This window comes from Danio rerio, chromosome 18 (assembly GCF_049306965.1).
Source record: "Danio rerio strain Tuebingen ecotype United States chromosome 18, GRCz12tu, whole genome shotgun sequence".
Classification (NCBI taxonomy): domain Eukaryota; kingdom Metazoa; phylum Chordata; class Actinopteri; order Cypriniformes; family Danionidae; genus Danio; species Danio rerio.
Genome location: NC_133193.1, coordinates 8,010,001 through 8,021,805, shown reverse-complemented (window position 1 = coordinate 8,021,805; position 11,805 = coordinate 8,010,001). Strand labels below are relative to the sequence as shown.

Here is an 11,805-nt window from a genome sequence, read left to right as displayed (position 1 = left end):
CAAACATTTCTAATGTTACAGTCCTTCAATAATTAACAGGAGCGGTATTTTCCCTTCCACAAAACTGATTGTAAATGGAACCGATCCCCAGGCGCGTCCACACGCACATCATCATGCGCGTACACGTCTCATGGTCGGCCATTTTGACTTGAGAAATAATGTCAAAATCTTTTTCTGCTCACAGTTTAAAGCTCTGAAGGGGCCCTTGTTGAGGCAGGGCTGGTGAAGGAGGGAGGACACCGGGGATCTGTGGATGCAGGACGATGCATCGCACACCGAATTTCAGCACATCTCCTCTCTGACAGCCTCCAGGACAGCTCTGATCACAGATTGCTGTTTGTCTGACATCTCCAAGTGTTTCTGGTAAGTTCACAGCAGTTCATTTGTTGACTGTAGTGTTATTTAATACCGTTAATGTGGCAGTCGATCATTTCCGATTGACATAGCAAGCGCGTTTATGACCTGCATATGGACCCACGTGACATCACGAGCAATTATTAAATAAAAAACTAAGATTATGTTAAACAGAAATGCATTTCACCTTGAAGTGTGTGCTCGTATTACAGCCTTCGAATATTCAAATAAAATAGCTGTGCGTGTTGATATGGTCTCGACATGCTTCTTGAGTATGTTTACTTTAGTTTATGCAAATGATTTTAATACGAATTGAACGCTTTTGGCAGAGGAGGCATTTGTAATGCTTTGCAACATCCAGTAAACGGCATGCAAATTCCCAGCGTTCTGATTGGTGCGCAGAGTCTCGCCTCTGCGTTCTGATTGGTGGATTCATGGACAGTGACACTGAGCGACGCCTCTCTGTGTGTCTGTCTGACATTGATCTTGAACGAAGGATTTGATTTCGCCTCGTTGAGTTAAAGACGTTTACTGTGTATTTTAGTGGAAAATATCGTGGTAATGAGGGGAACTGTACAGACGCCAGATTGTCATTGAATACTCGTAGAATCACGCGACCGTGGGCGTGAAGTGTGTGTTGGACTCGTTGGACTGTATGATTTGATCTTTCTCACACACACATGTTGATCTCTGCAGCATTTCTGCATTCACCAGAACACACAGTAAAATAAACTCAGATGAATTTAGATATTTAGGCAAACATTCACATTTAAATACATGTATGTTTGTGTTTTTTATTTCTATTTTGACCTTTTACTATCTGCTTGTCTATATATTTTTCTGTTGTTCATTCTACCCTTTCTATTTATCTATTCTATCTGTCTATCATTGTATTCTGTGTATCTGTCATTTTATTGACCCATCATCTATCTGTCTGTCTGTAATTAACATAATTATATACAATGGTATGTAATAAAACGACAGATATTTCTGTCAATTTAGGGAGATAGATTGTTGTTTTCCCATGTCTGTCTCTTGGCCTTTCAATTTATCTGTCCGTCTGTCATTTCATTGTTTTGACAGCCTGTCTTTCTGTCAGTTTTATTATCTATCTATCTATCTATCTATCTATCTATCTATCTATCTATCTATCTATCTATCTATCTATCTATCTATCTATCTATCTATCTATCTATCTCTATTGTTCTATATCATTCAATTGTTCTATGTATTGTTATAACATTCAATTGTACTATCTAATATTCTATCTTACTATCTATTATACTATCTATCGTTCTATCTAATGTTCTCTCATTCTATCTATCGTTATAGTTCTATGTATCATTCTGTTGTTATATCTTACGTTCTATTGTTTTATTTAACGTTTTGTTTTTATCTTTTGCTCTATTTAACGTTCTATTGCTGTATCTAACATTCTATTGCTCTAGCATTCTATCAATCGTTCTATGTAGTGTTCTATTGTTCTATATATCGTTCTATTGTTTTATCTAACATTCTATTGCTCTATCTGTTGTTCTATCCAACATTCTATTGTTCTATCTAACATTCTCTCACTCTTAAGGTTCTATCTAATGTTCAATCGTTCTATCATACTATCTATTTTTCTATCTATTGTTCTATCTGTCATTCTAGTGTTCTGTCTATCGTTCTATTGTTCTATCTGTTTTTATTTAACACTGTCATTCTATCTATCCTTCAAGCTAACATTCATTCTATCTATCGTTCTTAATGTTTTAATATTCTATGTATCATTCTATTGTTCTAACATTCTATTGCTCTCTATCTATCTATCTATCTATCTATCTATCTATCTATCTATCTATCTATCTATCTATCTATCTATCTATCTATCTATCTATCTATCTATCTATCTATCTATCTATCTATCTATCTATCAATTTATTGTTCTATCTAATGTTCTATCGTTCTGTCTAACATTCTATTTAATGTTCTATCGTTCTATCTAATGTTCTATCGTTCCGTCTATTGTTCTATCTAATGTTCTGTCTATCATTCTATTTAATGTTCTATCATTCTATCTATTGTTCTATGAATTGCCATTGTGTATGAAATGTGCTATATAAATAAACTTGCCTTGCCTTGCCTTGCCTATCTATCATTCTATCTGATGTTCTATTGTTCTATCTAATGTTCTATCGTTCTATCTATCGTTCTATCTAATTTTCTATCGTCCTAACATTCTTTAGTTCTATAGTTCTATTTATTGTTTTATCTATCATTCTACCTATCATTCTATCTATCGTTCTGTCTATCCTTCTATCTAATGTTCTGTCTATCGTCCTATTTAATGTTCTATCTAACGTTCTATCATTATCTAACGTTCTATCATTCTATCTAATGTTCTGTCTAATGTTCTATCGTTCTATCTAATGTTCTATCTATCCTGCTATCTGATGTTCTATCGTTCTATCTAATGTTTTATCATTCTAGTATCTATCATTTTATCTAACAATCTTTCATTCTTGTAACGGTATGAATTTTTCACGGTATGATAATCGTCTAAAACAATACCACGGTTTGACGGTTTCGCGGTATACGGTATGTTACAAATGTTACAAAATAATAGAACAGTGAAGCAAATTTGACTTTTTCCAAATAATATATTTTTAGTTACTATAAACAACACCACTTACAATGAACAAATAAAAATAAGAAAATAATAAATAATGTGTCAAAGTCCAAATAAAGTCCAAATAAACATGGTGCAAATCCTCAGTAAAAAAATAGATATACATATTTACTATACTATAAATAGTTACATAACGAAACTAGATTCAATATGGAACATCCTTAGGTTTTATGTGCCAGCATGGATATGGTTGTCTGTGGATATGGATTTGGATATGGTTGTCTGCAATGCAGACAAACAGCTGCATCTTCATTTGCGTCTTTTGAAAACAGCAAGAGCAGCAGTTCGTCTTTGCTGTGTCACTGTTTTGTCATGTTTCTGTGCTGCTGTGCATGCAAAAGTACTTAGTATGAGAATTATTTCATGCAAAACTTTTTTTTTTTTTTGCGTTTTATTTAGCCGCGCATAAATGTATGCCTATCTCTCATTCCGTGTTGTTCAAAAAGCTCATTGTTTGGTCCACAAACAAAAGCGAAACCTATGCTTATTGGTTGTGATATAGCGAGTTTGAACCAATCTGGGCATGGAGGAGGGACAATGCATCAATGTATCATGTCTGATTTGTCCGGAGACACAGTGACGAGCGTTTCTTTGTCAAATCAGCGTTGTCAAATGTTGATGACGTAACCGCACTGATTCCGGAGCCTCTGAAAGTCTGCGAATGTTATGTGATACAGCACTGGAAAGCTGAGATTCTCTTCTTAATGCCAATCTTTGAATTGTATGAATCGGATCAGCGGATCAAAAGTTATTAAACATTTAAGAGCAATACTTATTTTTAGCCGCGGGCGGCTGTCTCGGTCTTTAAGGGTTAAAACCGTTGATATGCAATTGTTCATGGTATGATAATCGTGCACGTTCAAATCGTGGTAAACCGTCATACCGGTATATTGTTACAACCCTAAATTCTAACATTCTATCATTCTATGTATCGTTCTATTGTTCTATTTATTGTTCTATCTATCATTCTATCTATTGTTCTCTCTGTCGTACTGTTGTTCTCTTTATCATCCTATTGTTCTATCTAGCATTATATCGTTTAAGCTAACAATTTATTTATCGTTTCATCTAATGTTCTGTCTATCTACCTCTGTCTGTTTTGTCATTTTATCTATCATTTTATGGTTTGATTGTTCACTCTGTCTATCTCTATCATTCTGTTTAATGATGTCTAATGCTGCAGAAGTCATAAGCATTATTTATATATTCAATAGTACATATAAAAGTGAATATAATCTTGTATAACGAGTCATACAGTGTCTGTAGGTGCTAGAACTCTGCTGACACATGATTTTCATCTTTATAAATGAGTGTGTGTTGTAAATAGATGGATTACAGTAATGTGATGTAGTCTAGGAGGTTGGCGTCTGACCTCACATCCGCTCCAGAATCTGATTAATCCTATTATAAGACTTAAAAAAAAAAAAAAAAAAAAAGAGTATGCTGCTTTCTGTGGGTGTGCGAGCAGCTTCTCGTGTGCTTAAACAAGAGCCCAAATTCAGGTCGTATTATTGGACCGTGATGTGGCTTAATTCAAATGTGCATGTCATGCTTCTCTGGCTCATCTGATGGCCTGGGTGTCTCATTGCTCTTGGTCATTTCTTGATGACTTGTCTTTGTGTCTTGTAGGTGTTGTGAGACGGCCCCAGTGGATGGATGTGCTATCTGACCACTGACCACTGAAAAACCAGTGTGTGTAAACTGGTCTCTGCATCTCAACTGAGGAAACCCATTATCTGGCTGAAGGTAATTTACTCTTTAATTTGTTGCTTATTGAGTGAATAGGAAACATTCACAGCATTATCTGCTATGTAATTGGCTGATTAAATATTTATGTTAAAGTCTGTGTAAAATCAAAATGTACAATGTTTATTTATTACTAGGGCTGTCAAATGATTAAATAAATTAATGTAATTAATCACACTTTTTTTGTAATTAATCATGATTAATCACGGAACGCCTTATTTATTACTGAAATAAAAACTTTCCCTGGTCCTATCTAAAATTCAAATGGCATGTAAGTGCCATTTGAATTTCAAAACAATCAATGCCAATAACAAACAAAAAGGATTTCCATGTTGGATTCTAAGTGGACTACACACACACAGATTCATCAACGTGCACAATCGCGTTTATCAAATTTGCTTAAACTAAGCGTTCTAAACTATGGATGTATTTTACAAGCAAGGATTCTGACACAGCAACGTGAAGCAGACGCTTTACAAAGGTTGCGTGTAGGGGGAAACATGTCAAACATATGAAATGTGAGGGCTCCTGGAAGTAGCTTAAAGGCAGAGAATTGGGCTGTCTTTGACAGGTTGCAACTTCATCTGCCACTTTTACTGAGTACATTTACATGGACACCAATACTCCGCTTTTATGATTAAGATAATATTGATTAAGAGTCTACCATGTAAGCAGCGGTTTTTGATTACCTTAAAGGATCACGCGAGTCCTGAAATGCGGAGGTTTTTGTTTCCGTTCGCCATGCGGTATCAAATTCTATTAAAACATCCTGAATGATAATATGCTGAATGAGAGTGAACTGCTGAACTGCAGTTACAGTCTAAAGAATAAAAATGAAATACCCGAAATTGCATGAAACTCTGGAGGAAAAGCAGGATAGCCTGGTGATGCGACATTAATTGTTTTATACTCCTTCTTAAAGCGTGTCCTTGGTCTTATCCAAATTTCTTTGCACATTAATCAAACGCAGGGCCAAAGAAAGCTGATCTGGCACTCTAGGCAAATGGCAATCACTCCGACCTCAACCCGAAAGTGACTGGTTCACGGATGAAAGTGAAGGCTGATTTATACTTTGCGTCAAACACCGGCGTATGCTATGGCGCTGACGCATAGCCCTTGGCCGTGGCCGTCGCCGTCACTGACGTGCACCTCTCAAAAAATGTAACTACACGTCGCAACGACGCGTAGCGTAAGCTCTGTGATTGGTCGGCTTGGTAGCGCTGACGAGTTTGGGCGGGACCGAGAGCCGCGCGAATGGCGCGAACGATTGTTTACAAGTGTGGAGTCCCGTGAAGGAGCTCCGGATGGAAAGTTTTGTTTTGTGTTTACTTCATAGTTAAAGTTGTTGCACGTCCACCGTTTCCTGCCTCAAAATGAGCGAGTTTGAGCCACTTGTACATCCCAGAAGTGTTCAGGAAAAGCAAAAAAGCAGCGAAGAAACTCGACACATAGGAACATTCACACCTCACTGCCAACTAGCATTTCGGAAGTGTTAATGCAGACTGACAGAGACAGCGCGCAGAAGTATAAATGCACAGCCACACGCGTTGCATGCACCGTGGGTTACGCCGGTCACCTGACGCAGAAGTATAAATCAGGCTTAAGGACCGTGAGGGAGGGGGTGGGTGTAGAGGATGAAAGTGAGCACCGGGGGGTTTGCTCACTATTCTGCTGCCCAAGGCCTAGGTCGCCTCCATGCACACGCCGTCCCTGAACACACGTCAGCCACAACAGGAAATAAAAAAAACTGCAACTGTGTTATTTGCGTTAATTTTTTTATAAGCGTTAAATAATTCAAATTAATCACATGCGTTAACGCGCTAATTTTAACAGCCCTATTTTTTACACTTCATGGCAGATATTTGATTAAAAATGGAGAAATATAAAATAAATATGACTAAATTGTAAATCACTTAATCACCAAATCACTTTATGATCACTAAATAAAATGTAAAATGTAAATCTTGTACTTTCAAGATTGCAACTTTCCCATGATGCTGTTATTCATGGGTCTGTCTGCATCCCTGTAATGGATTTTAACATTGCGCTCAAATAATTGATGAAAAAGTCTTTGAAAACGTCTTTGCCAGGTTCACAGAACATAATATTTTACTAGATGTTTTTCAAGGTGCTAGTTTTCAGCTTAAACTGACATTTAAAGGCTTACCTGAGGTACATTAGTGTAATTACACTGCAAAAAATGCTTTTCTTGCTTAGATTTTTTTGTCTTGTTTCTAGTCTAAATATCTCAAATTTCTTATATCAAGAAGAATTTTCTAGATAAGCAAAACATATTGTCTTGTTTTGAGAAATAATATGCCAATATTAAGTGAGTTTTCCCTTAAAAGAAGCAAAATAATCTGCCAATGGGGTAAGCTAATTTTTGTCTAGTAACGCCCCCGACTTTACTGTATATATTGTCACATTGCACAGCCCTATGAGTGACTAATAGCTGCTCTCTGTCTGTCTCAGGCTCTCTCTCTCTCCCCCCTCTCTCTCTCCTATAGACTGCAGGCATGTTCTGGAAGTTCAACCTAAACAACTCCTCTCAGGTGGAGAAGCTTTTGGAGAAGGAGGATTTGACTCTGCTGGAGCTGCTGGATGAAGATGACGTCCTGCAGGAGTGCAAGGCTCAGAACCAGCGGCTGCTCCTTTTCCTCACGCAGGACAGCAGCATCCTGGAGTTGGTCAACCTCATCACGCACGAGCCCCCTGCTGACCGGGAGGAGAAACTGCGCTATAAGTGAGTGCAGAGATGCTCTGGATTATCAACACTTCATAAGCGCATCTGAAATAAAGTGGCTTGAAGCTTGGATGAAAATACAGTAGTCGACATTTGAAGTGGTATCATCAAAACATTTCATCAAAATCCTGAACAACACCCATTTCTGTTTTAGGACAATTTTTGATCCACTTTAAATGTTGACCACTGTACATATTGATCAGTAATGCAATGTAGGGCCAGATTATTTTAACAGGTGATTTTGAAATGATTAGATCTTACTAAAAAGCATTTTAGGCCATTTTAATTAAAGATTAACCAATATTGATATTACTTCTGTGACCCATAACCATGAGGTGATCTATAACCATGGAGCGACACGGTGGCTCAGTGGTTAGCACTGTTGTCTCACAGCAAGAAAGTCGCTGGTTTGAGTCCCACCTCGGCAAGTTGGCATTTCTGTGTGGAGTTTGGATGTCCTCCCCGTGTTGGCGTAGGTTTCTCCGGTTTCCCCCATTGAATTGAATTAACTTAATTGGCCGTAGTGTATGTGTGTGTAAATGCGTGTGTATGGGTGTATCCAGTATTGGGTTGCAGCTGGATGGGTATCCGCTGTGTAAAACATATGCTGGATAAGTTGGTGGGTCATTCCGCTGTTGCGACCCCTGATACATGAAGGGACAAAGCCGAAGGAAAAAGAATGAATGACTCTTTAACCATGGTTGTTGCTAGGCCGATTTTAAGGTTTGGGCTAAAATTTGACTCGCCCCCTAAACCCCCCTCTCTTTTGCCTCTCAATTATTTGCATGTTAATGTGCCCAATGTGTTTGTTGTAGTTCCTTCAATGCAGTGCTCTTGTGTGCAAGTACAACTAAATCCATCTAAATAAATAAATAAACACTTAATATTTTATAATAATACATCCTAATAAGTTAAATCTAAATATTTATTTGTTTGATTTTTATTTTTTTTTATTCATAGATTAATAACCGAGGTTAATAATTATTCAGTATGCATCCTTGTGTTAAGTATTATTTTTTATGCTGTTTTAATATTTTATATTTATATGATCTGTTATTGGTTTTGTTTTAGTTAGCTGTTTAAGAGCATACGTTATGTGTCCTAATTTTTTTCCGTTAGATGTTCTGTCAAATTCTATTAATTCTAGAATAAATTCTATATGAGTAATATGAAACGTTCTGTTCTGTTAACGTTACATGTTAAATACTTTAGTTTGACTTTAACTTATTTTTTTTTGTAATTAAGTTTTATTTTATTACTTCAGCTACATTATACATGTATGTGTACATTGTAATTGATCAATTGGAAAAGTGGCAGAAGGTAGACTTATCTGATGAATCATCTTTTGAGCTGCATCCCAATCATCACAAATACTGAAGAAGACCTACTGGAACACACACGAACCCAAGATTCACATAGAAATCAGTCAAGTTTGGTGAAGAAAAAAATCATGGTTTGGAGTTACATTCAGTATGGGGGCGTGCGAGAGATCTGCAGAGTGGATGCCAACACCAACAGCCTGAGATATCAAGACATTTGTGCTGCCCATTACATTCCTCTACTAAATTCTTCAGCAGGATAGCGCTCCTCCTCATACTTCAGCCTCCACATCAAAGTTCCTGAAAGCAAAGAAGGTCAATGTGCTCCAGGATTGGCCAATCCAGTCACCAGAGATGAACATTATTGAGCATGTCTGGGGTAAGATGGAGGAGGAGGCATTGAAGATGAATCCAAAGAATCTTGATGAACTCTGGGAGTCCTGCAGGAACACTTTCTTTGCCATTCCAGATGACTTTATTAATCAGTAATTGGAGTCATTGCAGAGATGTATGGATGCAGTCCTCCAAGCTCATGGGAGTCAGACACAATATTCATTCTTTTTCCACAGCACCATGACTTTATATTCTGGACATTATTTCTGTTAATGACGAGAATTTTGTCTAAGAAAAGTCAGACGTCCTAAATAAATAATGAAAAATCAAGGCATAATCATATTTTTTTTTTGGTCAAATAAGCATAATTTAGAGGCTTTTTCCTTTCATATAAGCCACTTCTGATATCAAATGATCAACTAGAAGTCAAGTTATTATTTGTTCTTACTAAAACTTGGATAGGCGACAAGACTTTTGTCAGGTAGTGTATATGTATGTATATCTATATGTATGTCTATATACAAATGTATTCTTTATTTAAGCCTTTATTTACATGCCAAATAAGTGAATATTTTCAGCAGCAACACCTATATTGGACAGGTTGATTAAAGTGTCGTAATCAAAATTAAATAAATAAAAAATTCTAGAATCACAAATATTTTATAATTATTTAAATAAGTATCACCTGCTTGTCATTTTAAAAATGTATAGAAAACAGCGTCAATGAATAAAACACATTTCCAGAAGTTTTTCTGAAACATTTGGAGTGAATATTGAGCTTTATCTATTTTAATAAATCAGTCACTCACTTGTCATATATTGATTTTTCTCTCTGTGTCTGTCGTGCAGGTATGCTAATGTAGCTTGTGAGTTGTTGACGTGCGATGTGTCCCTCATCAATGATAAAGTGGGTGGAGACGAGTCTCTGCTGAACACACTGTACAGCTTCCTGGAGCAGAAGCCGCCGCTAAACCCCCTGCTGGCCTCCTTCTTCAGCAAGGCCATCGGAAACCTCATTACCCACAAGGCAGAGCAGGTGCACAAACATGCCCCACTGTGTTCAATCGAAAATCTTGCATGTGTTTCAGCTTTATATCTAGATTATTTGACTTATTAAAAACATATACAGTTGAAGTCAGAATTTTTAGCCCCCCCTCTATATTTTTTCTGGTTAACGAAGAGAAGATTTATTCAACACATTACTGAACATAATAGTTTTAATAACTCATTTCTAATAACTGATTTATTTATATCTTTGCCATGATGGCAGTAAAAAATATTTTACTTGATATTCTTCAAGATACTAGTATTCAGCTTCAAGTGACACTTAAAGGCTTAATTAGGTTAATTAGGCAAGTTAGGGTAATTATGTAAGTCATTGTATAATGATGGTTTATTCTGTACACAATGAAAAAAAAATTGCTTAAAGGGACTAGTAATATTGTCCTTAAAATAAGTTTTAACAAATTCAAAACTGCTTTTATTCTGGCTCTGGGTGCTCCGGTTTCCCTCACAGTCCAAAGACATGTGGTACAGGTGAATTGGGTAGACTAAATTGTCCGTAGTGTATGAGTGTTTATGGATGTTTCCCAGAAATGGGTTGCAGCTGGAAGGGCATCCACTGCGTAAAAACATGTGCTGGATAAGTTGGTGCTTCATTACGCTGTGGCAACCCCAGAATAATAAAGGGACTAAGCCAAAAAGAAAATGAATAAATGAATAATAATAATTAAATAAAAATAAAATAAAAAATATATATATAAACTGTACATTTAACAATCGACATTTATGGATTTAAACATAATAATAAATAATAATAATCAGTATATTTGTAATGATTCATTTATAATCATCTAGATGTGTGTGTGTGTGTCTCTCTCTCTCTCTCTCTCTCTCTCTCTCTCTCTCTATTTGCCTTATTGATCAGGTGATCAGTTTCCTAAAGGACAAGGAGGATTTTTTAGGGCAGGTGTTGAAACATTTGGACACGTCGGCTATGATGGATCTGGTGCTGCGTCTCATTAGCAGTGTGGAACCTGTCAGTTTCAGACAGGAAGTGCTTACTGTGAGTGCGCATACACTTATATAATGGACTGCACTTATATAAACTTTGTCCGATGGAAGAATCAACAGTTGAAATAATTAATATTTCTTGATGGTTTTCCAATATTTTTAATATGTATATGCAGTTACCCAAGATGGCGGCTTAGAGAACGGTCACGTTTATCAGACGGTGCATGCTTTCCCTGCTGAAAAATCCAGCTTAAACCAGCCTAGGCTGGTTGGCTGGTTTTAGCTGGTTGACCAGGCTGGTTTTAGAGGGGTTTTGGCCACTTCCAGGCTGGTTTCCAGCCATTTCCAGCCTGGTCTTAGCTGGTCAGGCTGGAAAATGACCAGCTAAATCCAGCTAAAACCAGCTTGATCAGCCTGGTTAAAGCTGGATATAGCTGGTTTTGGCTGGACTCCCAGCTTGGCTAGGCTGGTCAAGCTGGTTTTAGCTGGTCATCTCCCAGCCTGACCAGCTAAGACCAGGCTGGAAATGGCTGGAAACCAGCCTGGTAATGGCCAAAACCCCTCTAAAACCAGCCTGGTTGACCAGCTAAAACCAGCCAACCAGCTTAGGCTGGTTTAAGCTGGAT

The 11,805-nt window shown here is 37.1% G+C and overlaps 1 protein-coding gene across 6 annotated transcripts in view; it reads left to right on the top strand.

Moving 5' to 3' along the window:
* The first annotated feature begins 215 nt into the window (after positions 1-215).
* ppp6r2b (protein phosphatase 6, regulatory subunit 2b) overlaps positions 216-11,805 on the top strand; it is a 40,798-nt gene continuing 29,208 nt past the window's right edge. For 2 of the 6 annotated variants that reach the window (XM_073930263.1, XM_073930260.1), the window contains exons 1-5: positions 216-363; positions 4,655-4,771; positions 7,279-7,514; positions 10,016-10,202; positions 11,094-11,231. In XM_073930263.1, coding sequence (XP_073786364.1) covers positions 7,288-7,514; positions 10,016-10,202; positions 11,094-11,231 — 552 coding nt within the window. In that variant the 5' untranslated portion in view covers positions 216-363; positions 4,655-4,771; positions 7,279-7,287. Of the gene's footprint in view, positions 364-4,355; positions 4,528-4,654; positions 4,772-7,243; positions 7,515-10,015; positions 10,203-11,093; positions 11,232-11,805 lie in introns of those variants that run through there. The other 4 variants (XM_073930262.1, XM_003200421.7, XM_073930259.1 and 1 more) reach the window with 3 other exon arrangements.